Here is a 23573-nt window from a genome sequence, read left to right as displayed (position 1 = left end):
AAAAAATGCTCAGTGCTGACCTGTGCAAGCGGGCTGTCAATATGGTCCCCTTCCCCCGCCTGCACTTCTTCATGCCCGGCTTCGCCCCACTGACCAGCCGAGGTAGCCAGCAGTCCCGGACCCTGACGGTGCCCGAGCTCACCCAGCAGATGTTTGATGCTAAGAACATGATGGCTGCCTGTGACCCCCGCCATGGCCGCTACCTGACTGTGGCCGCAGTATTCAGGGGCCGCATGTCCATGAAGGAGGTGGACGAGCAGATGCTGAACGTCCAAAACAAGAACAGCAGCTACTTCGTCGAGTGGATCCCCAACAACGTGAAAACAGCTGTCTGTGACATCCCACCCCGGGGGCTAAAGATGTCGCCACCTTCATCGGCAACAGCACAGCCATCCAGGAGCTGTTCAAGCGCATCTCAGAGCAGGTCACGGCCATGTTCCGGCGCAAGGCCTTCCTACACTGGTACACGGGTGAGGGCGTGGACGAGATGGAGTTCACAGAGGCTGAGAGCAACATGAATGACCTGGTGTCTGAGTACCAGCAGTACCAGGATGCCACGGCCGAGGAGGAGGGGGAGTTCGAGGAGGAGGTGGCCTAGAGCTGATACCTGGTAAAGCGGGTGGAAGCTGTGTGAACTCTTTATTCGCTCACAACCTGTTCTCTGATAGCCGTGTCTCTGTGTGCACTCGCTCTTTTTCCTGTCTGGACGTCACATGCTGTACAGATGCCACCATTAAAGCATTTTCATAGTGAAAAAAAAAAAAAACTTTCAAACTTGTGAATACACAAGCAAAATGATGCCATACATTTTACCTAATGCTTTGGAATTTGCCAAGCGTTTTCACAATATTTTTCATTTAATGCTTAAAATTGCTCTTAGAATAATTATGTTCAGAAAAGCTAAGGAGATAGCTTTTTATGCCTCAGTAATCATGGAAGACGTGTTTCAATCACTTTACAAACTGCATGTGAATGAACAAGATCCAAATTACTTGGACTTGATAAGCTTCCGTTTTCCCACCGGTAAAGTGGTGACAGTATTTTCTGATCTTATAAAGTGGCTTGTGGACCAAAAGTGGTGATGAAGAAATGGCACTGGCCACACTATGCTGGTCAATGTTGGTTTTTGCCCTCTCCAAAAGATCTGGCATTGGAGTGTGCGGCTACCTGACAATAAATGCAGATTTTTTTGCCTACCTTTCAGACACACTCAACTAAAATTTGACTTTAACCAAACACTTTTGCTAGGCGAATGATATTTAATCAAATGAATATTAGATCTTGGTGAATTTGACAATCACTCCCTTAAAAAGATTCTCTAACGACTGATTACCTATTACCTCTTATGTTTCTGAAGAAGAAAAACATCGTATTTTGCTTTTTTCCCCCCTCTTGGAAATAATGAGTTCTCACAGACATGAATGCGTAGGGTTAATGAGGTAGAAGAGAGAGTGAGTGACATAGAAGACAAGTTGATGGTAAGGAAGGAAGCTGAGGAAAAAAGAGAAAAACAATTAAGATCCTATGAGGAAAGGCTTAGGGAAATAAATGATTGCCTGAGAAGGAAGAATTTATGTCTTATTGGGGTTCCAGAAGAGACCAAGAGGGAGAGAGGCCAACAAAGTATATTTGAACAGATCATAGCTGAGAACTTCCCTAATTTGGGAAGGGAAGCAGGCATTCAGATCCAGGAGATAGAGAGGACCCACCCCCAAAAAATCAATAAAAACTGTCAACACCTTGACATTTAATAGTGAAAATCTGAAAAAACAAGGCCTATATAGGTAATATGATGACACTAAATTCATGTCTTTCAATAGTTACTCTGAACGTGAATGGGCTGAATCAAGAGACACAAGGTATCAAACTGGATAAAAAAACAAGACCCATCTATTTGCTGTCTACAAGAGACTCATTTGAGATCTGAGGACACCTACAGCCTGAAAATGAAAGGGTGAAGAACCATTTACCATTCAAATGGCCCTCAAAAGAAAGCTGGGGTAGCAATCCTCAAATCTGATAAAGTTTATCCCAAAGACTGTAGTAAGAGATGAAGTGGGACACTATATCATACTTAAAGGGTCTATCGATCAACAAGAAGACCTAAGAACCATGAATATTTATGTCCCTAATGTGGGAGCTGCCAAGTATATCAATCAATTAATAACCAAAGTAAAGACATACTTAGATAATAATACACTACTAGTAGGAGACTTCAATGCAGCACTTTCTGCAAATGACAGATTGGCTAAGCACAACAGCACCAAAGAAACAAGGACCTTAAATGATACACCTTAAAAAATGAAATCCATCTGAATCAGATGGATTTCACAGATATATACAGAACTTTCCATCTGAACACAACTGAATACACATTCTTCTCAAGTGCACATGGAACTTTCTCCAGAATAGACCACATACTGGGTCACAAATCAGGTCTCAGCTGATACCAAAGATTGAGATTGTCCCCCATATTTTCAGACCACAATGCTTGGAAACCTGAACTCAATCAAAAAAAGAGATTTGAAGGAAACTCAAACACGTGGAGGTTAAAGAGCATCCTACTAAAAGATGAATAGGTCAACCAGGAAATTAGAGAAGAATTGAAAAAATTCATGGAAACTAATGAAAATGAAGATACAACTGGTCAAAATCTTTGGGATACAGCAAAATGGCCCTAAGAGGATAATACATCACTATACTAGCCTCCCTCAAAAAACTGAAAAAAACCTCAAATGCACAAGCTAACCTCACACCTAAAGGAACTGGAGGAAGAACAGCAAATAAAACCTACACCAAGCAGAAGAAAAGAGAATAAAGATTTGGGCAGAACTAAATGAAATAGAGACCAGAAGAACTGTAGAACAGATAAAAAAAACCATTCTTTGAGAGAATGAATAAAATAGATAAACCATTAGCCAGCCTTATTAAAAATAAAAGAGAAAAGACTCTAATAAAACCATGAATGAAAAAGGAGAAATCACAACCAATTCCAAGGAAATACAAACAACTTTAAAAACATATTATGAGTAGGTATACACCAACAAATTAGGCAATCTAGAAGAAATGGATGCATTTCTGGAAAACCACAAACTACCAAAACTGGAACAAGAAGAAATAGAAAACCTGAACAGGCCAATAACCAGGGAGGAAATTGAAGCAGTCATCAAAAACCTCCCAAGACACCAAAGTCCAGGGCCATCAAACTTTTAAAGAAGAAACAATATCTATTCTACTAAAGCTGTTCCAAAAGATAGAAAGGGATAGAATACTTCCAAACTCGTTTTATGAGGCCAGTATCACCTTAATTCCAAAACCAAAGACCTCACCAAAAAAGAGAATTATAGATCAGTATCCTTGATGAACACAGATGCAAAAATTCTCAACAAGATCCTAGCCAATAAGATCCAACAGTACATTAAGAAGATTATTCACCATGACCAAGTGGGATTCATCCTCCAGATGCAAGGCTGGTTCAACACTCGTAAAACAATTAACGTAATAGATCATATGAACAAGAGAATAAACAAGAACCATATGATCCTCTCAATACAGAGAAAGGATTTGACAAAATACAGCATCCATTCCTGATCAAAACTCTTCAGAGTGTAGGGATAGAGGGAACATTCCTCAGCATCTTAAAAGCCATCTAGAAAAAGCCCACAGCAAATATCATTCTCAATGCAGAAACACTGAGAGCCATTCACATAAGATCAGGACATGACAGGAATGTCCACTCTCACCACTGCTATTCAACATAGTACTAGAAGTCCTAGCCTCAGCAATCAGGTGAAAAAAAGAAATAAAAGGCATTCAAATTGGCAAATAAGAAGTCAAACTCTCCCTCTTTGCAGATGACCTGATACTATACATAGAAAACCCAAAAGACTCCAACCCAAGATGGCTGGAACTCATACAGCAATTCAGCAGTGTGGCAGGATACAAAATCAATCCCAGAAATCAGTGGCATATCTATACACTAACAATGAGACTGAAGAAAGAGAAATTAAGGAGTCAATCCCATTTATATTTGCACCGAAAAGCATAAGATACCTAGGAATAAACCTAACCAAAGAGGTAAAGGACCTATGCCCTAAAAACTACAGAACACTTCTGAAAGAAATTGAGGAAGACACAAAGAGATGGAAAAATATTCCATGCTCATGGATTGGAAGAATTAATATTGTGAAAATGGCAATGCTACCCAGGGCAATGTACACATTCAATGCAATCCCTATCAAAATACCATGGACATTCTTCAGAGAGTTGGAACAAATTATCTTAAGCTGATTTCTGTGTAATCACAGAGCCTGAATAGCCAGCAGAATACTGAAAAAGAAGATCAGAACTGGGGGAATCACAATGCCGGATTTCAAGTTGTACTACAAAGCTGTGATCATCAAGACAATGTGGTGCTGGCACAAAAACAGACCCATCGATCAATGGAACAGAAGAGAGAACCCAGAAATCAGCCCTCAACTCTATGGTCAATTAATATTTGACAAAGCAGTAAAGACTATCCCCTGGGGAAAAGACAGTCTCTTCAAAAAATGGTGCTGGGAAAATTGGACATCCACATACAGAAGAATGAAACTAGACCACTCTCTTACACCAGACACAAAGATAAACTCAAAATGGATGAAAGATCGAAACGTGAGACAAGATACCATCAAAATCCTAGAGAAGAACACAGGCAACACCCTTCTTGAACTTAGGCCACAGCAACTTCTTGCAAGATACAGCTATGAAGGCAAGGGAAACAATAGCAAAACTGAACTATTGGGACTTCATCAAGATCAAAAGCTTCTGCACAGCAAAAGAAACAGTCAACAAAAAGAAAAAAAAAAAAAGAAACAGTCAACAAAACTCAAAGACAACCTACAGAATGGGAGAAGATATTTGCAAATGACATATCAGATAAAGGGCTAGTATCAAAGGTTTATAAATAACTTATTAAACTCAACAGCAAAGAAACAAACAATCCAATCATGAAATGAGCAAAAGACATGAACAGAAATTTCACCAAAGAAGACATACACATGGCCAACGAGCACATGAGAAAATGCTTCTCATCACTTGCCATCAGGGAGATACAAATAAATCGAAACCACAATGAGATACCACCTCACACCAGTGAGAATGGTGAAAATTAACAAGACAGGAAACAATAAATGTTGGAGAGGATGTGGAGAAAGGGGAACCCTCTTGCACTGTTGGTGGGAATGTGAACTGGTGCAGCCATTCTGGAAAACTGTGTGAAGGTTCCTCAAAGAGTTAAAAATAGAGCTACCCTATGACCCAGTAATTGCACTACTGAGGCTTTACCCCAAAGATACAGATGCAGTGAAACAGCAGGACACCTGCACCCCAATGTTTATAGCAAACATTCCTAACTCTGGGATAGGTGAGGTGGGAGGGAGGGTTGGGGTAAATCGGTGATGGGCACTGAGGAGGACACTTGGTGGAATGAGCACTGGGTGTTATACTACGTGTTGGCAAATCGAACTTCAATAAAAACAAATAATAAATAAATAATAAAACAAAATGTGTGAAAATTATTTGGCTATGGATAGGGTCAGTGTCCTGACTTAAATTTATTTATGTGAAAAACGGTATCTAGTGTGCAGCCCATGGAATATGTGAGAAATTTCTATACCTTTGTCTCTATTTTGTTCTAAACCTTCAACTACTCTAAAAAAAAAAAAAAAAAGCTTTTTTTTTTTTTTTTTTTTTTAAAGAAAAGACCAATATCTAGAACTGTTTAAGTATCTTCTGCCAAGGACCCTGTTAAGTTTCCCTTCAACATCATCCAGATTATGTTTCATAGACGTCATGAAAACTTTCTTTTTTTAGGGTGTTGTGACATTTTAGACCATCTACTAAAGCAACTGCATGTTCCATAGAAGAATGGACCTCAGCAGCAGGATATGTATTGTTGCTATCCAGACATCCTTGGACAAAAACATTGTTATTTTGCCCCAGTGCACACTGACAGAATGAACTTGGCAGTGGCCTTTGAATACAAAAGGCTATTCCACAGAAGTTAAAGTCTGGCTTTTCGGGGAAAGATTTTCATTAGAAGTTACATCAACCCTGGCAGTGAAGCTGAGACCATGGAACATTCTCAGACACAGCAGGGGCACTCCCAGCTCCAGCTGAGATGAGTCACCAAGCAAAGGAGGCAGCACAAATGACCTCAAGTGAATCAAAGGGCACTGTAACTCCTGTCGAGGGTGTAGCTGCAGCTAGCCCCAGGCTGGAGCAAAGCAAGCATTCCAGATGCTCTTTCTCAACTCCCATTCCTGATATTAAACATTCTCCTGACACCCTGTATTCTCCCACTGAGGACAGATCACCATCCTAATATTATTTATTTGTGTGAGTTTTCCAAAAAATACCTAGTGAATTATTTTTGTTATTTAAAATTTTTGATTTGTGCTTACTTTTGAATAGCTTAAGACTTTATTGCACAGAGTCGTTTGCCAGTCATCCAGCTTTCCCAAATGAGAACATCTGATATAACCACGGTGCATTGTCTGAAGCAGCAAGTTGCTGGTACAATATCACCAACTAAACTACAGACAGCATTGTCATTCTGTCAGGGTTTTCAGGTACCTTTTTTTTTTGGAGGAGAAGGGTACCTAGACTAGGAAATCTTGTCACATACAAGTATACATTTGTGTAACTATCACAATCAGAAAACAGAGCTATCCCATCACCACAGAGAAACCTCCTCATTTTACCCCTTAATAGTCAAATCCTATACCCAACCTTAATTCTGAGTCCCTTCTCCACCACTATGGTGGTGTCATTTGAATAGTACTATGAAAGTGGAATTGCGCATTGTGTGACCTTTCTAGATTGTCTTGTTCAGTCCACATAATAACATTGGGAACCACAAACATTCATGTCAATAGCTCATTCCTTTTTACTGCTGAGTGGTTTTTCAGTGGTTGCATGTCTGTTTTTGCATTCATCCATTTAAGAACATTTGGGGTGTTTTCGAGTTTTAGTTATATAAATAAACCTGCTATGAACATTCATGGAAGTTTTCTGTGAACACAGGCTTCCTGTATCTAGTATAAATACCCAGTAGTGTGAAGGCTGAGTTATATGTTAAATGAATGTTTCATTTTATAAGAAATTGCAAACTTTTTATTAACATGTCTGTAAATTCCTACCAGTGATGTGTGAAAAATAGATACATTTTTGCTTCATTTCCTCATTGGCATTTCTTCTTATTATTTTTTTTATTTTAGCCACTCTGACATATGCATAGTGGTATTTGTCTGATTGCTGTTCATTGTGTTTCTCTCCCATTAGGTGGTCAGTTCTAGAGTTTGGAAATTTGTCTTGTTTATGGCCTGACCGAGTTGGCACTCACTAAACATGTGTTGTCTAGCTGAGAGGATGCAAGAGCCAAGAAAGTAAGGGTGAATCTGAAGGTGGAAGGTAGAAGGCAGAAGGCAGGAGATGGAGGGAGAACAAGGGAAAAGAATGAAGAATCTGTGGAGACACAGTGTTGGCTCAAAGTCCAGGCTACTATGTTGTCTGTGACACCAGACTACAGGATTGTCCAATCATGAGAATATTTCTGCTATTGCCTGGACAGCTGTTCCTTAAAAACAAATGAGGGCTTCAACGATATGTCACCCCTTCCATTTTTTGCTAAGATCACACCTAAGGCAAGAGGGGAGAAGGAGCACCTCTTTTCCCTTGACCTCCGACTCAGTACTTTGTTCTAGATGAGGCCCATTTCTACTTAGAGCAGACTGAAAGAAAACGCATCTGCTGCATGCAGGGGGCTGTATTCAACTTTGAGCCAGACTTTTCCTCTTGGGAAGCCTCTAGTTTTCCTTCCTGTTTTATACTGATGCTGTTTTTGTGGGTGACAGGAGAGAATGCAGTAAAGGCAAATTATTTTGACAAATTGTGGGTGTGGCTTACACACATTCCTTGTGCCCACTAAGAAAATGGGAGAGAAGGTTGTTTTAGATTCTTTTCTAGTGATCGTTTCCTCTTGTAGGAACTCCTGTTCCTTCGTTCACTTGAATACTCCACCCTGCTCATCGCCTCAAATCCTTCCCCACCACTACATACTGAATTCCTTCTCTCTTCTGAAGGAATGATAAGATTTACTCTATTATCTTTCCCATTACCAAATACTACTGTTCTTTTTTGGGAATTTTAGGCAACAGCCAGTGAAGCAGAGTGTTTCCGTCCATCCCATAAGCCTCTGAACTCAGGAAGCTGGATAACACGGATGGTTATTCATTTTGCCTATTTACAAAGTGAACCCTACCTATAAGACATGGCCTTATACTGGTTCTGTTTGCTACGTTTTTATAAAAATAAACTTCTCCTGTGAAAGAACTTTATATGAAAATGCTTGATTTATTTAGTCTGATGTTACATGCACTGTATCACATTTGGTACAAAACATCCAAGATTCAGAATTTTTTTAGAATTTTAAATAATAAATATATTTAGCTTCTTGGGATTTGGCAACCTACTTTAAAAAATTTTCAAGCATCATTGGAGATATTCTAAAACCACATATTTCAGAATTATTCAACTGATATTTATAATGAAACAACAACAGGCAATTCACCATGCTAAACTCTATAGGGGTTACTAAAGGAAATGATGGAAACTTTTCAGTTAAATCACATTAGACAATCCAGTGGACAGGGATTTTTAAATATCTTAAGAGGATTTTTAAAAGTTCAATATTTTATTATAGCTTTTTTGCTGTACTTGGGTCAACTTTAAGTCAATCCTTTGTTCATCATAATGAAGTAAGGCAAAGATTTAAAGTCAGTTCTTCATGTCAAAGTAGGTACTTAAAACTACTATGAGTTGGAATCTAAGCATGTGTAAAGAACATGTTTTTTTGTATATAGGTAATATTGACCACAGTCAAAGCTCTCCTCCTCTGCAGGCTCTTTGCTTACTTCTACCTCTCAGTTCCCCTTTCATCCTGGTAGATAGTGTTCAAGAGTATAATTTATAAATTAGAGTTGAATGAGACTAAATCACATAAAAATAATATTTTTATTGGAGACACAGGCATATCTTACTTAAAGATCTTAATTTAAATAAATTCATCTATAAGTAATAACCGAAAATAAGTTAAAAGTTCTAAAAATACCACTAACACTTAGGGTAAATACAACACTTAGCTATGTACAACATGCATGTCAAATATTACAAGTAATTTTGCACACAAGAAGTGAAAAGAAACTATGTCTTATGGCCATCAGAACTGATGATATATTAGCTATGTAAAGAGGACTCAAAAATAAGAGATTTTAAAAAATCATATCTAGGACCTGTTTTTCCCACTATATTTGAGCTTCAGCTTTCTTTTTGATGAGTGAATTTCAAGCCTGTAGCAAAGTGTGTGACTCAAGGTGAGTGGCTGATGAAAAGTTAAAATTGTTTAAAGGATACATACAGACTTCCTGCAGAGCCCATATGTACAACTACATCTCAATTAAGAAAAGGACAGACTACAGGAAATCTCTGTTAGCCATAAAAATAGTAGATTTTAAAAGAAGGAAAGAGAAAATTTCTCTAATTAGAAATCACAAAAGTGACAGAAGAAAACTGACAGCCTAAGAAGTAAGCTAAGTATACCACATTTACCCAGTTTTCCAAGTGCCATGCCCATATATGTATGGTTTCTGGCTAGGGGATGAAACTGTCAAAATTTACTCTAGACACTGTGGTTTTAAAATTTGGGGACTATGGAGTTTTAAAGAACAAAGTATCAGGACTGAAGAGTCTGTGGAAAGCAACACCATTCTTGCAAATCCACTGCACCATCTGAGTGATGGGATCTCTGACTCTAGCGAGATTAACAAATGAGTTCAAGCATTGGAGAATTTCCTCAACTGTCCGGGGAAATCCTCTACAGGGAGCTAGTGAAGCAGATGCCAAGAGTTTGGGGGAAAATTCCTCCACTGTTTCCTGTTTACAAAGTATGTTCTCACCCATGCTCATGATTCTGCTGGCGAGTGTCAAGCTGTTAGTAGAGTACAGAAGTATATATTTTTTTAACATAAAGAATGAATAGATTAAATAATAGAGACTGGAAGTAATGATGAAGATGGCAAGATCAGAATTAAAAGGGGGAAATTACATTAGATAACAAAACGAAAAAAATGAGAAATAAGAGAACAGAAAGTTAAAGACCTAAACAATTTCAAAATGGAAGGTGAAGTATGAGATGCAAGTCACAGTGAAACAACAAATTGGAAATTTTATTTTATTTTTAAAGATTTTATTCATTTATTTTAGAGACAGAGAGAAAGTGAATGAGGGAGGTGTAGAGGTGAAGGGAGAGGGAGAGAATCTCAAGCAGACTGCACTGAACTCACATCTTGGTGTCAGCTTAATGAGACTGAGCTGAAACCAAGAATCAAGGATAAATAGGATGAGCTTCCCAGGCACCCCTAAATTGGAAATTTTAAAAAGAAGCTTAGGGGGCACCTGGTGGCTTAGATGGTTAGTGTCTCCTTTGGCTCACAGTCTTGGGGTTCTGGGATAGAGCCCTGCATCAGGCTCCCAACTCAGGAGGGAGTTGGCTTCTCCCTCTGCCTCTGTTTCTCTCCCTACTTGTGCTCTCTCTGTCTCTGTCTCTCTGTCTCTGTCTTGCAAATAAATAAGTAAAAAACCTTTTAAAAAATAAATAAAAAGAGGCTTAGAATCATCTCTGTAAAAGGTTAAGAGACCTGAGATTGATCTCTGAGCTAAACCCTCAGAAAGTTTAAACTTCAGGTAACTGAATTTGGAGTCAGCACCAATAAACATAATAGGGAAGGAAGTAGATTGGGTGAGTGTGAAAGGTTCACACTCAGGTTCTGAGGCTCACAAGATCTGCAGCCAGGTACACAGCATGCTCTCCAGTGGTTAGTAAGGAGAAAGACTTCCTTTGGAGTACAGATCCCACTCCCACCCCACTCTATTTCATTGTCCATATCTTTCCTTATTTTTGCTTACCAGAATATCATTATATTTAGTTAGGATTATTTGGAAAAGCCTGTTTTTCCAGACATATACTAATGAGAGAATACAAGTTATGGAATAATTTCTCAAGGTGAAGTGAAGTTACTGTAATCAAATATGGGAGAAAAAAGGCTCACAAAGCAATAAAAAAGAAAGCAGACCTTAAAGCTATTCATATACAAAACTCATCATATAAAAGACAAGAATGGTGGATTGATTCATTTAAACTCTGAACTAGTGGAGTTAGAGCATCCAGTTTGGATTGCATCTCATTTAATCTATTTTAAATTTTGGCTTGATTAGATCTCAATTCTGCAGTAACAAAGACTCTAGAGTCCTTTATACCTTTTTCCAGAGCCACCAGTAGCTTTATAATTGTGCCACTGAACTGACTTTCTGACATCGTATTGAAATCCATATTCTGTAACTGTGTGGCAGAGAGCTCTGTTTCTGTTTTTTTCTTTTTTGATGAATTCTTCCTTCTTGTCATTTTGTCCAGTGCAGAGTGACTATATGAGCGGGCTGAGTTAAATATATCCACCATGACCTAAGTAAATACTCCCTAGATGATTCCAAAGAGGTCAGAGAACAGATAATGAAAAAGGAGATCAGAACAAAATAAAACAAAAGAACCAGTAAAGTGAAAAGCAAATTTTAAAACAAAGTATTAAAAATAAAAAGCCGAAAACCACAAGAAGAAGAAAAAATAAGAAGAAAAAAGGAAAGTGAAAAAATGAGGAAAAAGAGAAAAAAGAAGAGGGGCTGCTGGGGGATGGTGGTGAAGAAGTTGTAGTGGAGGGAGAATGTAGTCTACCTGAGGGGTCCTAGAGGGTGATCCTCTTGGCTCTGAGTGTATTTTGTTCCGTGTTTTAGAAGATGCTCAATCCCAAATTTATATAAACCAGAAATACTTATTGGAAGCCCCAACATTGACCACCAAAACATAAACAAGATAAAAGAGGGGGAAGAATGGGAAAAGCCTTCTCACAGGGTGAACCAACACATGTTCTACTTGGTTCTGGGTGTATGCTGGTTATGTTTTAGGCAGTACTAACTTCTACCATTGTAAAACAAAATGAAGCAGAGAAAACATAACAACAACAACAAAACCCCAAAAGAACAACCCATATCTTGTATATCTCCCAAAATTAAACTGAATACATTGAAGGGAGTCCAGAAGTGAAAAATATATCTAAGACATGTAATTGTAGAAATATGAAAGTCAAAAAGGAAAAAACTTAAAAATGAAGAGCAGGTAAAATATTAAAGTGGGAAAAGAGAAAAAGATTGGGCATTTTTAGTCTGATATAAAAACAAGTCATAATGGAAAAAGAAAAAAATTCCCTCAAGTTTCCCTCAGTCCTGGAGCTTTCCAGTGCTGCTGGGTCAAGAACTTGCTCTTCCCCTGTCCTGCCAGCTGGTCTTCTGGGGGAGGGGCTGCTGTGCTGACTCTGTGTGTGTACCTGGGGGAGATGCCCCGTCCCCTACCAGGTACTGGGCTCAATGGGAGCTGTTTACCCCATGAGGCCTCTGTCCCTTGGTGGCCCTGCCCCTCCTAGGCATGAGGTGACACAAGGAGGCACAATAATACCGCGGCGGCCAGCTCTCCAGCTCTGGAGTCAGCTCCCTCAGTAACCATCTGCAGCTCCCAGTCCACACTGGCCTCGATGCTCCCACATTGAGGAGCATGCTGTGGGGGACACCCACAGCAGGAGAGTCCTTACTGTCCTGTGCCCTCCCTGATTCCACCTGCCCTAGGGAGTAATGCAGGATCCCCAGCTATATCTGCTTGGTGCCCTGGGATCTGGGCCCTGTGCTGCTGGACCCCTGCTCCCAGGGCCACCTCTCCAACGGCGATCCGGGGCTCAGCCATCTCCATCCGGAGCCCCAGCCTGACTCTCTGGCTTCTCCCCGATGCCCGAGGGGCTGCACACTCCAGCCCTTTACCAAGATCAGCTAATGGTTTGCGGTGCGCTTTCCCCCAAGCCACTCCTCCTCAAATAGTGACCCCGGGGATCTGGAGGCTTCCCTGCCCCTCCTGTGGTTCTGACCGATTTCTCTGCTGAGCACTATTCTGTCCAGGACAACTCAGGCACAGATTTTTAGAGTTCCCGTTTCTCCTGTGTGGGGCTTTCCCGTCCCGAGGCTCCTGCTGCCCTGCATTAGCCCTGCTCCTTGAGGGCCCCTCCCTGACTTGATTCTGTTTTATTTATTATCTTATTCTACCTTCCTACCTTGTTAGAAGTGAAAACCCTTCTCCCTTCTCTCTGTGGTGTTCTGGCTGTCCTCTCTTTAAATCACAGGTCAAGGGACGCCTGGGTGGCTCAGCAGTTTAGTGCCTGCCTTCAGCCCATGGAGTGATCCTGGAGTCCAGGGATCAAGTCCCACATCAGGCTCCCTGCATAGAGCCTGCTTCTCCCTCTTCCTAGGTTTCTGCCTCTCTGTGTCTTTCTTGAATAAATAAATGAAATATTTAAAAAAAAAATCTCAGGTCGAATTTGTAGGTGTTCAGGATGTTCTAAAAGTCACTTAGGTGAGTTGGTGGGGCTGGGTGAGTTGAGGCCCCTACTCTTCTGCCATCCTCTAATTTTCACATACTTAGTAGACATTAGTATTAGCATGGTACTTATTGTTCCATCTTTTTAACTTTTAATGGATTTGTACCTTTATATTTAAAGTGAGTTTCTTTTGGGCAGTGTATAGCTGGGTCTTGCTATTTTATCTCATCTGGTCATTTCTGAGTTTCAGTTATTTTTTTAAAGGGGGGAGGGACAGAGGGATAACCATAAGTAGGTTCCACTCCCAGAATGGAGGGGGTGGGTATGGGGTAGGTAGAAAAGGGAGGCTTTATCTTTCAACTGTGAGATCATGACCTGAGCCCAAACCAAGTGTTGGATGCATAACTGACTGAGCCATTCAAGTGCCCCTGCTCATTTCTGTATTTTAATTGAAGCCTTTAGACCATTATATTCAATATAATTATTATTATGGTTGGGTTCAAATCTATTTATCTTACTATTTCCTTTTGTTCTGTTTCTTTTTTGTTCAGTTTTCTCTCTTTTTATACCTTATTTTGGGTTAATTGAGTATTATGTACAACTCCAATTTGTTTTCTTGCTGACTACCTATGACTATTAAGTTATGTCATGTTAATGGTAGCCAGAGGGTTTAGAGTGTATATTTTTAACTTTGCCCATCTTGCCTTCAAGAGATTTATCATTACTTTGCATAGAGTGTAAGAACCCTTAACAGTATATTCCCATTTTTCCTCTTCGGAACTTTTTGCTGTTATTGTCATATACTTTACTTCTGCATGTGTTATAAACCCCAGGATATGTGGCATTATTTTTGTTTCAACAGTGTATGACCCTTCAGGAAATTTTGATAATAAGAAACATTTGACCCATGTGATCTGCATTCCAGTGACCTTCCTTTCTCTGTGTAGATGCAGCTTTCCATCTGGTATCCTTTGCCTTTTGCTTGTCAGATTTCCCTTAACATTTCCTGCACTGCAGGGCTGCTAGCAAGGAATTCATTCCACCTTTGTATTCTGCAAAAGTCTTTATTTCACCATCTTTTTGAAAGACATTTTTGCTGGGAATTCCAGGTTGTCAGTTTTCTTTTCAGTGCTTTAGACATAGTGGCCCTTTTCCATGATTTCTGAAGAGAATGTACAGTCATCATCTTTATTCTTTTTGCATAGTGGGTCTTTTTCTCTGACGGCTTTCTATATGTCACTACAGTTTTAAGCAATTTGATGATATGTCTTGATGTAATTTTCTCCATCGTTCTTGTGCTTGGAGTTTATAGGGATTCTTGGATCTGGGATTTATACTTTTCATCCTATTTAGAGAAGGGTTGGCTATCATTTCTTTAACTTTTTTTTTTTTCTGTCTCCCATTCTCCTTTAGGGACTCCAGTGATTTCTATATTAGGCTTCTTGAAGTTGTCCCACAGTATTTGGTGTTTTCTTCTTCCTTCCTTTCTTTCTTTCTTTCTTTCTTTCTTTCTTTCTTTCTTTCTTTCTTTCTTTCTTTTTTTCCTTTCTTTCTTTCTGTCTTATTTTTCCAGAGAAGTCTTTTCTCTCACTATGCTTCATGTTCATATTTCTTATTGCTATGTCTTTTCAATAATGTCTTTCCAGTAATGTATTTTGCTACTACCCTGTGTATTCTTCATCAAAGAAATCATAGCTTTCATTTCTAGAAATTTGAATTGAATTTTTTATATCTATCCTTTCTCTTTTTAACATGTTCAATCTTTCCTATAGTTTCTTGAATATGTAGAACAGAGTTATAACTGTTGTAACAGCCTTGGCTACTGATCCATCACTTGAACAACTCTAGATCAGTTCTAACCCATTTACCTTCCCCTCCAACTATAGATTGGATCTTCCTGCTTCTTTACAGGACTTTTTTTTTTTTTTTTAGTTCTTTTTGATTAAAGGTGGACATTTTGAAGTTTAGTAATGGTTGCTGGATATTTTTATATTACTATATGTAGTCTTGAATTTTGTTCAGGAAAGTTACCTGGAAACAGTGTAATCTCCAGATCTTTTAAGCTTTGTCAGTGGAAATATTTGGTCCAGGGTTAATTTTTTCCTCACTACTAAAGCAAGATTTGTCCTAGCATTTTAATCAGTGCCCCATTAATTAGGAGTTTTTCACTCTGGCTCATGGAAGCAGACACTCGCATTACTTCCAGTATTGGGTCACCTCCAGGCACTATTCCTTCCAGTCAGTTCAGCATGAGCTGATTAGTAGTCACCTGAATACTTACTGGGAGCCCCTGAAGATTTCTGGGGTTTTCTCTCTGCATTTCTTTCTTGTCTCATACCCTTCCTGTGAATTCCAGCATCCTTGGCTTTCTTGTAAGTCCAGTTCTGTCTCCTCAACTCAGGGACACTACTGGATTCCTTTGATAACAGTCTAGATAGATACTCATAAAATTGATCAGCTTATCAGTCATCAAATCTCATTATGCATGATATTTGAAATGACCTGGTTTCCATCTGACTTTTCATTTGTCCCACAAAGGAGGAGAAAAGCTTGTGTACCTCATCAGTGAGATTCCTTGGGCATGGGACAGGAATGGGAAGTTTCTATCCATTTTATGGGGCCCAGTTTATTCATTTTCATTCTTTTTTAAGATATTATTTATTTGAGAGATGGAAAGAGCGAGAATGAGCTGGGGGGAGGGGCAGAAGGAGAGGGAGAAGCAGGCTCTCCCCTGACCAGGAAGCCTGATGTGGGGCTGGATCCTGGGGCCCTGGAATCAGGACCTGAGCCGAAGACAGACATTTTACTGACTGAGCCACCCAGGTGCATGGGGCCCAGATTTAAAAGGAACACTAAGACCAGAATGGAGTGCAGAGCTAAGAGGATCGGAAAGCCAAAGTTCAAGTCAGAGTGGTGCAAGCCACAGGAAGCCAGACATCCAAACCCAAGGGGCCAGTTGTAGGTGTTCATTCCTCCAGGACTCTTTCTTGACTCTTCCCATCCCTTACATCTGAATTAGCAACTCCTCATCTATTACCCAAGAGCACCATGTGCTCCCTTTTTCAGAGGATTTATTATTATATATTCCCTGTATATTTTTGTATGTCCTCTGGCCTGTAAATTCCACAAAGACAAGAATTATAATTGTCTTGTTTACTGATGTCTCGCTTGTAATATACTACCACATACAGTAAGTGTCCAATAAATATTTGTTGAATAAATGTATTCTTTTATAAATTATTAGATGAAAATTCAGGTTGCTTTGAAGACCAATCTCCTCTAACTTCCTTGTTGCATTTAATGCCATGATCCTTTTTTCTTCATATTTCTCTCTTATTATTTCCCGGAGTTTCATCTTTTCCTAAATCTTATCCACTCTTTGAATTTAAGGTGGCAAACTCGGTATCTGTGGTATCTGTGGTGGCCAACCCGATAATAGAAATAAGCATTATATTTGTCAATTACAAGAAAATTTGGAATGAAGAGGTCTGTGGCTAATTCAAAGAACATAAACCTCAACTAAAAGTTTCAATTTTTAAAATTAAATAAAAATTTTAAATGCTGAGTAAGCCCTACAAAACATACTTATGTGATTTAGCAATTTCCAGTATTAAATGTTGGTGTTCATCAGGGTTCTGTCTTTCTTGGGGTTCACTGTTGTTTGTATCATGATAATTTCTGGCCTCAAACATATTGGACTACATACACCAACATACATATGTATACACACATATATATATGTATATATATATACATACATAGATAATATATATAAAATTATATAATTTATATATATGTATTATATATTTTGTAACTTATATGATTATATGTAATCTATGGTATATATTATATAAGAATATATATGGCATATATATATGTATTTGTTGTAACCCTAATAGAACTCAACTTGCTCCAAAAAGTCCATGTTCTTATCTATCCATTTTTTTTAGAAGATTTTGTTTATTTATTTGAGAGAGAGGGAGAGAGAGAGAGCAAGAGCAGGGGGAGGGAAGGAAGGGGGATGGGAGCAGAGATTCCCTGCTGAATAGGGAGCCCTATGTGAGGGCTCAATACCAGGACCCTGGGATCATGACCTGAGCTGAAGGCAGCTGCTTAATTGATGAGCCACCCAGGAACCCTTTATCTATTTCCTTTTTTGTGAACTAGCTCCATAGGCTTCTCACTTACCTAAACTGGAATTTAAGTTTATCATAGATGTTACCCACTTCTTCAATCCTCATATGAGATCGTCAATCCCCTATGTCTTGTAGATCCTTGTATACTATCTCTATCTTCAATTCAATTCAAATTATTATCTTTCGGGATCCCTGGGTGGCGCAGTGGTTTGGCGCCGGCCTTTGGCCCAGGGCGTGATCCTGGAGACCCGGGATCGAATCCCACGTCAGGCTCCCGGTGCATGGAGCCTGCTTCTCCCTCTGCTTCTCCCTCTGCCTCTCTCAATCTCTCTCTCTCTCCTCTATGTGACTATCATAAAAAAAAAAAAATTATTATCTTTCATTTGATCTTTCATCATAGTTACCTTGTCAGTGATTCTAATATCTGGATGTGTGTCAGAATCACATTGAACATTTCATGCAAGCTTCCCATTCCCAGTCCCCAGGTCATAACTACTGAACCATAATCTCAGGGGACGGGCTTGGAACACTCACAATTGGTTAATTCTAGCAATGCACTAGCTTCTCAAAAATACTCAGGAGGTGACACCTGAGTGGCTTAGTCTGTCAGGAGTTCGACTCTTGATTTTGGCTCAGGTCATGATTGCAGGGTTGTGAAATTCTTTGAGGACCACATCAGGCTCCATGCGGGGTGTGGAGCCTACCTAAGATTCCCTCTCTCCCTCTCCCTCTGCCCATTCCCCCTCTCTCTTCCTTTCTCTAAAAAACAACAAACAAACAAAAAAACACCCCACATCAATATTCTTATTATATCACATCACTCTGTATTTCCAATAAACCTATTCACACTTGGGCTGCTCTCTTCCTTTCACTTCCCAGAGAAGACAGTACCTCATCATCTCACTACAAAGAGAAACCATAGTTCAAGATGCTGCAAGATAGCCCAGAAATGCCTCAAGCTTCAGAACTTTAACAGTGGACCATGCAAGTCAAAAGGAAAAATAAGGGCAAGTTTTATGAGCTAGAAAACTATCCAGAAACTCAGAGCCAAAAACCTAATTGCAACACCAAGAAATGAAATCATTTTCCTCAAAAAATAATTTATCTTCCTCATGGTTCTCATGGAAGAATTGTTACTGAATGCTTAAAAGAAGGATTTCTGTCAGTTTTGTTGACAGACTTGAGCTAGAAGTCAAATGTACTAGAAATGAAAGACACGTGAAATGCAGCCTTGCCTACATCAAGGGACTGGCGAAAATCCCTCAGACATAGTAAATAGCTCTCCATTTTATCATTCAGACATTTGTTCGTCTTTAACAGGAATACAGATTCTAAAAAGAACACATTTTCATAAGTAGATGAAAACAATTAAAAAACTAAAGTAACAGTTACAGAGTTTCTTAAATAAAACTCCTATATAAGACATACTCTTTTTTTTCAACATGACAGTGCTGATTGTCAACCCAGTTCAACAAAAGGAATGGTCGCGGGTCCCTGTGGGCCATGTGGTTAGGAGCGGGCAGCAGGTGCCATCTTGTGGTACAAATGAGGAATGATCTGACATGCAAGCAAGCCAACTGCTCTCATCACATACTTGACTTCTTGTTTTGGAACCATGGAGTTCATAAGGGCATCTGTTTTATCGCCAAATACAACAGACACACGCAAACGTTCCTTTTGTAACAACTGGAACCTTCCGGGATAGGCCACTACAGAGGGCGTTTTGGATTTTAGTTTCTTTTAGAGCCAATTAGGAGCACAGTGCCCTCTTGTGGTAGATTTGTCACCTTTGCAAAGAGAGTGGCAAATTCTCTGGAAGGAATCCAAAAAAGAATTTAAGAAGGATTTGGATATTGTTCAAAGGTTAGGTGGGCATTTGAGGATCTGAAATCCTAATAGATTTAGAAATCTTGAATGCAATCCTAATATACTTAATATTTTCTATTATTACATAAGAAGGATAAGAAAGTTAATCTTAATATAGACTTTTAAAGACATACATTATAAAGTTCAGTCTTAGTTTTGAACCCCTTGCTTCCCAGTCTCTTGTCTTGCACACATTAGTGAAATCTATCAAAAACAATGACACATCCAGCTGTTCCTAGTCACTTCAAATTGAAAGAAACAAGCAAATCTATTGCCAATGTCCATTTGTGAGAAGTGCTGGAAATTTAGAATTATCTCAAGAATCTGAATGTTTAGCAGGTGTCTGGCATAATAAAAATGTATTGATTTCATTGATATGTTTTTTTAAATGAACAGAAAGCTTCACATTTCATTTACCTGTCTGTAAGAATTGAGGTATGATTCTTCTCATTAAACAGATGAACTGGTGGGATCTGTTTTGGGAACTTGAAATCTGGGAACTTTTATATTTTAAAACAGAAATTTTAATATTTAATATTAATATTTCTACCTGGAGATAAATTATTGTATTAAGAGTGTTCATAGTGCCTCAAAATATCAGGAGCTAACTATATGCAAGGTGAATAGAGAGAAAAGATAAGTTCTCACTTTCAAAGAGTATGCTAAGTGTTGTGTTCAAGACTGGGAATCTGAAAAACCACCGAGGAGCCGACACCGATGCAAGTACACGAGGGTTTATTAACAAGCTCGAGCTTGGGTCCAAGTGCACCCGACACAGTGGAGCAGGGACTTGGACCCCAAGGTGGGTTCCAGCTTAGTTTTATGGGCTGGTCTAGGGGACCTCCAGAAGTGGTGGAGGAATTTCTCAAGTTCTGTTTACATTCTGATAAGGAGCTTTCAAGGGCATTAAGTTCTGTTCTCATTCTAATATGGGGCTTTCTAGGGCCCTAGGCTGTTTCCCTGCATTCCCCCCCCCCACCCCCAACTGAAGTAAGGTAAAGTTCAGCTCTTATTCACAGGGGCCTGAGATGGCTGTGCTTGTGCTAACACTGGCCTTAATTTTCTTGGCCTCCACATTTCCCCCTCTCAGAGGAACCTAAGGAAGGGACCCAATCATGGGTCCAGTTTGCTCTCAGAGTGAGCCAAGGGGAATGATTAAACCAGGATTCGAACCAACCTTGTTGCTATTCTCGTTCCCGTTTACGTCCCAGTGAAGAAGCAACATCCTACGTTTAAGGCAGCACATAACCCCCCCACCTTGTTGTAAGAAGACTAAGTCTAATCCCCTTCTATTTTGAAGGACAACTTCAGACTAGGGAGTCTTGGAGGTGGGAAATAAGTGAGAATGACACAGTCTTAGCTTTAGGGGATTGTCCTTGTCTGGTTGGCTTTTCCATTCTGGAACAAAGTCCTTGAGAATGGCGTGTGGATCAGCTGGACCCAGGGAGTAATCCCGTTGACCTTGAGAGCGGTGGGTTTGGTCAGGATCACGATGTAGGGTCCCTTCCGGTGTGGTTGAAGTGTCTGGTGTTGGTATCTCAGATGTACACCCAGTCACGGCCAATATTGATGGGGGTCTGGGGGTGTCACGGTCTGGTAGAGGGCCTTCAGCTTAGGCCACACCTGTTCATAGGTTCATTGTAACATTTGGAGGGAGAAAGGGAGTTGGTGATCATCAAACTCAGCAAGCACCTCAGGTTTTAAATTGGGGATAATAGGTGGAGGAATACCGAACATGATCTTGTAGGGGGGTCAGTCCCATCTTATGTGGGGAATTTCATACCCTATATAGGGCGAAGGGGAGGAGAGTCACCCAGTTCCCCGCCAGTCTCCAGGGCTAATTTAGTTAAGGTCTCCTTTAATGTTCTGTTCATCCTCTCTACCTGTCCTGAGCTCTGGGGCCTATATGCACAATGTAATTTCCAATCTGCCCCAAGTACTAGTGCCCCTTCCCTGTGTTACCTTAGAGATGAATCCTGGGCTGTTGTCTGACACAATCTTAACAGGAAAACCATACCTCGGTAAGATGTCTTCCAGCAGTTTCTTGGTCACGGTCTGTTTCATGTTTGATTGGAAATGCCTCTGTCCATCCTGAAAAAGTATCTACAAACACTAGTAAATACCTGGATCTGTATTTTCCAGGTTTTACCTCAGTGAAGTCCACTTCCCAGTAGGTTCCTGGCGGTCCCCCCAGAGCCGGGTACCCGGGTTAGATCCATGGGCAGTGGCATTAGTTAATTGGCATGCATGGCAGCTTGCCACGATCTGCTCGATCTTTGCTCGAGTCTTTAATAGTGATCTTTGCATATCGTATGAGGTCTTCCATCTTCCTTGTTCCCATATGAGACTCTGATGCATTTTGGATAGGACTTGTCATCCTAGTTCCTCTGGCAGCCCTCCACCAGCCATGCAAGCATTGGGTCATAGGCAAGCGTTTGATCCAGTGTAAGTCAGCATCAGTATAGTTGGGGGTGTCTGGAAGAGTTGGTGCCCCTGGATTGGGTAGCATGGTTGTTAAGACCTGGGTCACCGAAAGGGCCACCTCCTTTGCTTTCAAATCAGCTAGCCGGTTTCCCCTGGCTACTGGTGTGTCTGCCTTTTGGTGTCCTGGACAATGGATGATAGCTGGTGCCTTGGGCAGCCAGAAGGCCCTCAGGAGTTCAAGGATGTCTGTTTTGTTTTTAACAGTCTCTCCTTCTGCTGTCAGAAGCCCTCTCTCTCTGTAAAAGGCTCAGTGGATATGAGCAGTGGCGAAGGCGTACCTGGTGTCGGTGTAGATGTTTACTCGTTTACCTTCTCCCATGGTCAGCGCCTTGGCCAGTGCGGTCAGTTCTGACCATCCAGCCGAAGTTCCAGCTGCCAATGGCTCTGCCCAGCTGGTCTCCCTTTCCGTGGTTATGGCTGCCCCCACATATCTGATTCCTTCTCGGACAAAACTGCTGCAGTCGCTGTGCCAGGTAGCGTCTGCATTTAGGAGTGGCTTGTCCTGGAGATCAGCTCTAATTCCGTGTACCAGTGCCAAAATTTCTTGACAGTCATGCAGAGGGGAGTCCCAGTCTGGGTTAGGGAGTAGCGTTACTGGATTCAGGGTTGTTGGTGGCTTAAATAACATTCTGGTAGGGTTTAGCAGTTGACTCTGATAATGAGTCAGATGGGCATTGTTGATCCAGCGGTCTGGGGGCTGAGTACCCCTTCAATAGTATGTTCTTACCCCATGGCCAGCTTGTCTGCATCCTTGATCATAGTGGCCACTGAAGCAATAATTTTTAAGCATAGGGGCCGCCCAACGGCCACCATGTCCAGCTTTTTGGAGAGATAGGCTATGGGTCTCTTCCAGGGACCTATGTACTAGACAATGACCCCTTTTGCCACCCCGTCTTTCTCGTCCATATACAGGTAGAAGGGATTGGCTGGGTCGGGCAATCTGAGAGCCGGGGCAGACAGCAAGGTCATTGAAGGCTCTGTTAATGGCCTCTGTCCATTCAAAATTTTGCTGGTGCCTGGTGGCCTCATAGAGGGGTCTGGCTATCTCGGCAAAACCCGGAATCCATAATCGACAGAACCCTGCTGACCCCAGGAATTCATGTACCTGGTGGACGGTTTGCGGCCATGGGATCCTTAGGATGGTTTCCTTCCGTGCATCCGTCAACCATCTTTGTCCATCCTTTAATTTGTACCCAAGGTAGCTCACCTCTGCTTTGAAGATCTGGGCTTTTTTAGCTGAGGCCCGGTATCCTAGAGCTGCTATTGTCTGGAGCAAGTTGCTGGTGCCTCGCAGGCATGTGCCCTGGTCCTCCGCCACCAACAGGATATCCTCTACATATTGCAATAAGGTCAAATGAGGGTGCTTGGAATGGAACTCACCCAAGTCTTCATGTAAGGCCTCATTGAAGATGGTTGGTGAATTTTTGAATCCTTGCGGTAGTCGAGTCCAGGTGAGCTGGCCATTGATGCCTTTCTCAGGGTCTGTCCATTCAAAGACAAAAACGTCTTGGCTCTTGGGTGCTAAAGGCAGGCAGTCCCTGAAGCCAGCTTCTTGAGGTGCCTCCATATTTCCTGTGGG

At 40.7% G+C, this 23573-nt stretch overlaps 1 protein-coding gene across 1 annotated transcript; it reads left to right on the top strand.

Annotated features, from left to right (window-relative positions):
• Positions 1-5: 5 nt before the first annotated feature.
• On the top strand, positions 6-766 carry LOC491231 (tubulin, beta 4B class IVb). Its single transcript, XM_038525475.1, is given in 2 exon segments — positions 6-363; positions 366-766. Coding segments are annotated over 2 exon segments (591 nt in total). The 3' UTR covers positions 599-766.
• Positions 767-23573: the final 22807 nt, after the last annotated feature.

The sequence above is a fragment of the Canis lupus genome, chromosome 1 (genome assembly GCF_011100685.1).
Source record: "Canis lupus familiaris isolate Mischka breed German Shepherd chromosome 1, alternate assembly UU_Cfam_GSD_1.0, whole genome shotgun sequence".
Classification (NCBI taxonomy): Eukaryota; Metazoa; Chordata; class Mammalia; order Carnivora; family Canidae; genus Canis; species Canis lupus.
This window is presented reverse-complemented; position numbering and strand designations above follow the sequence as displayed.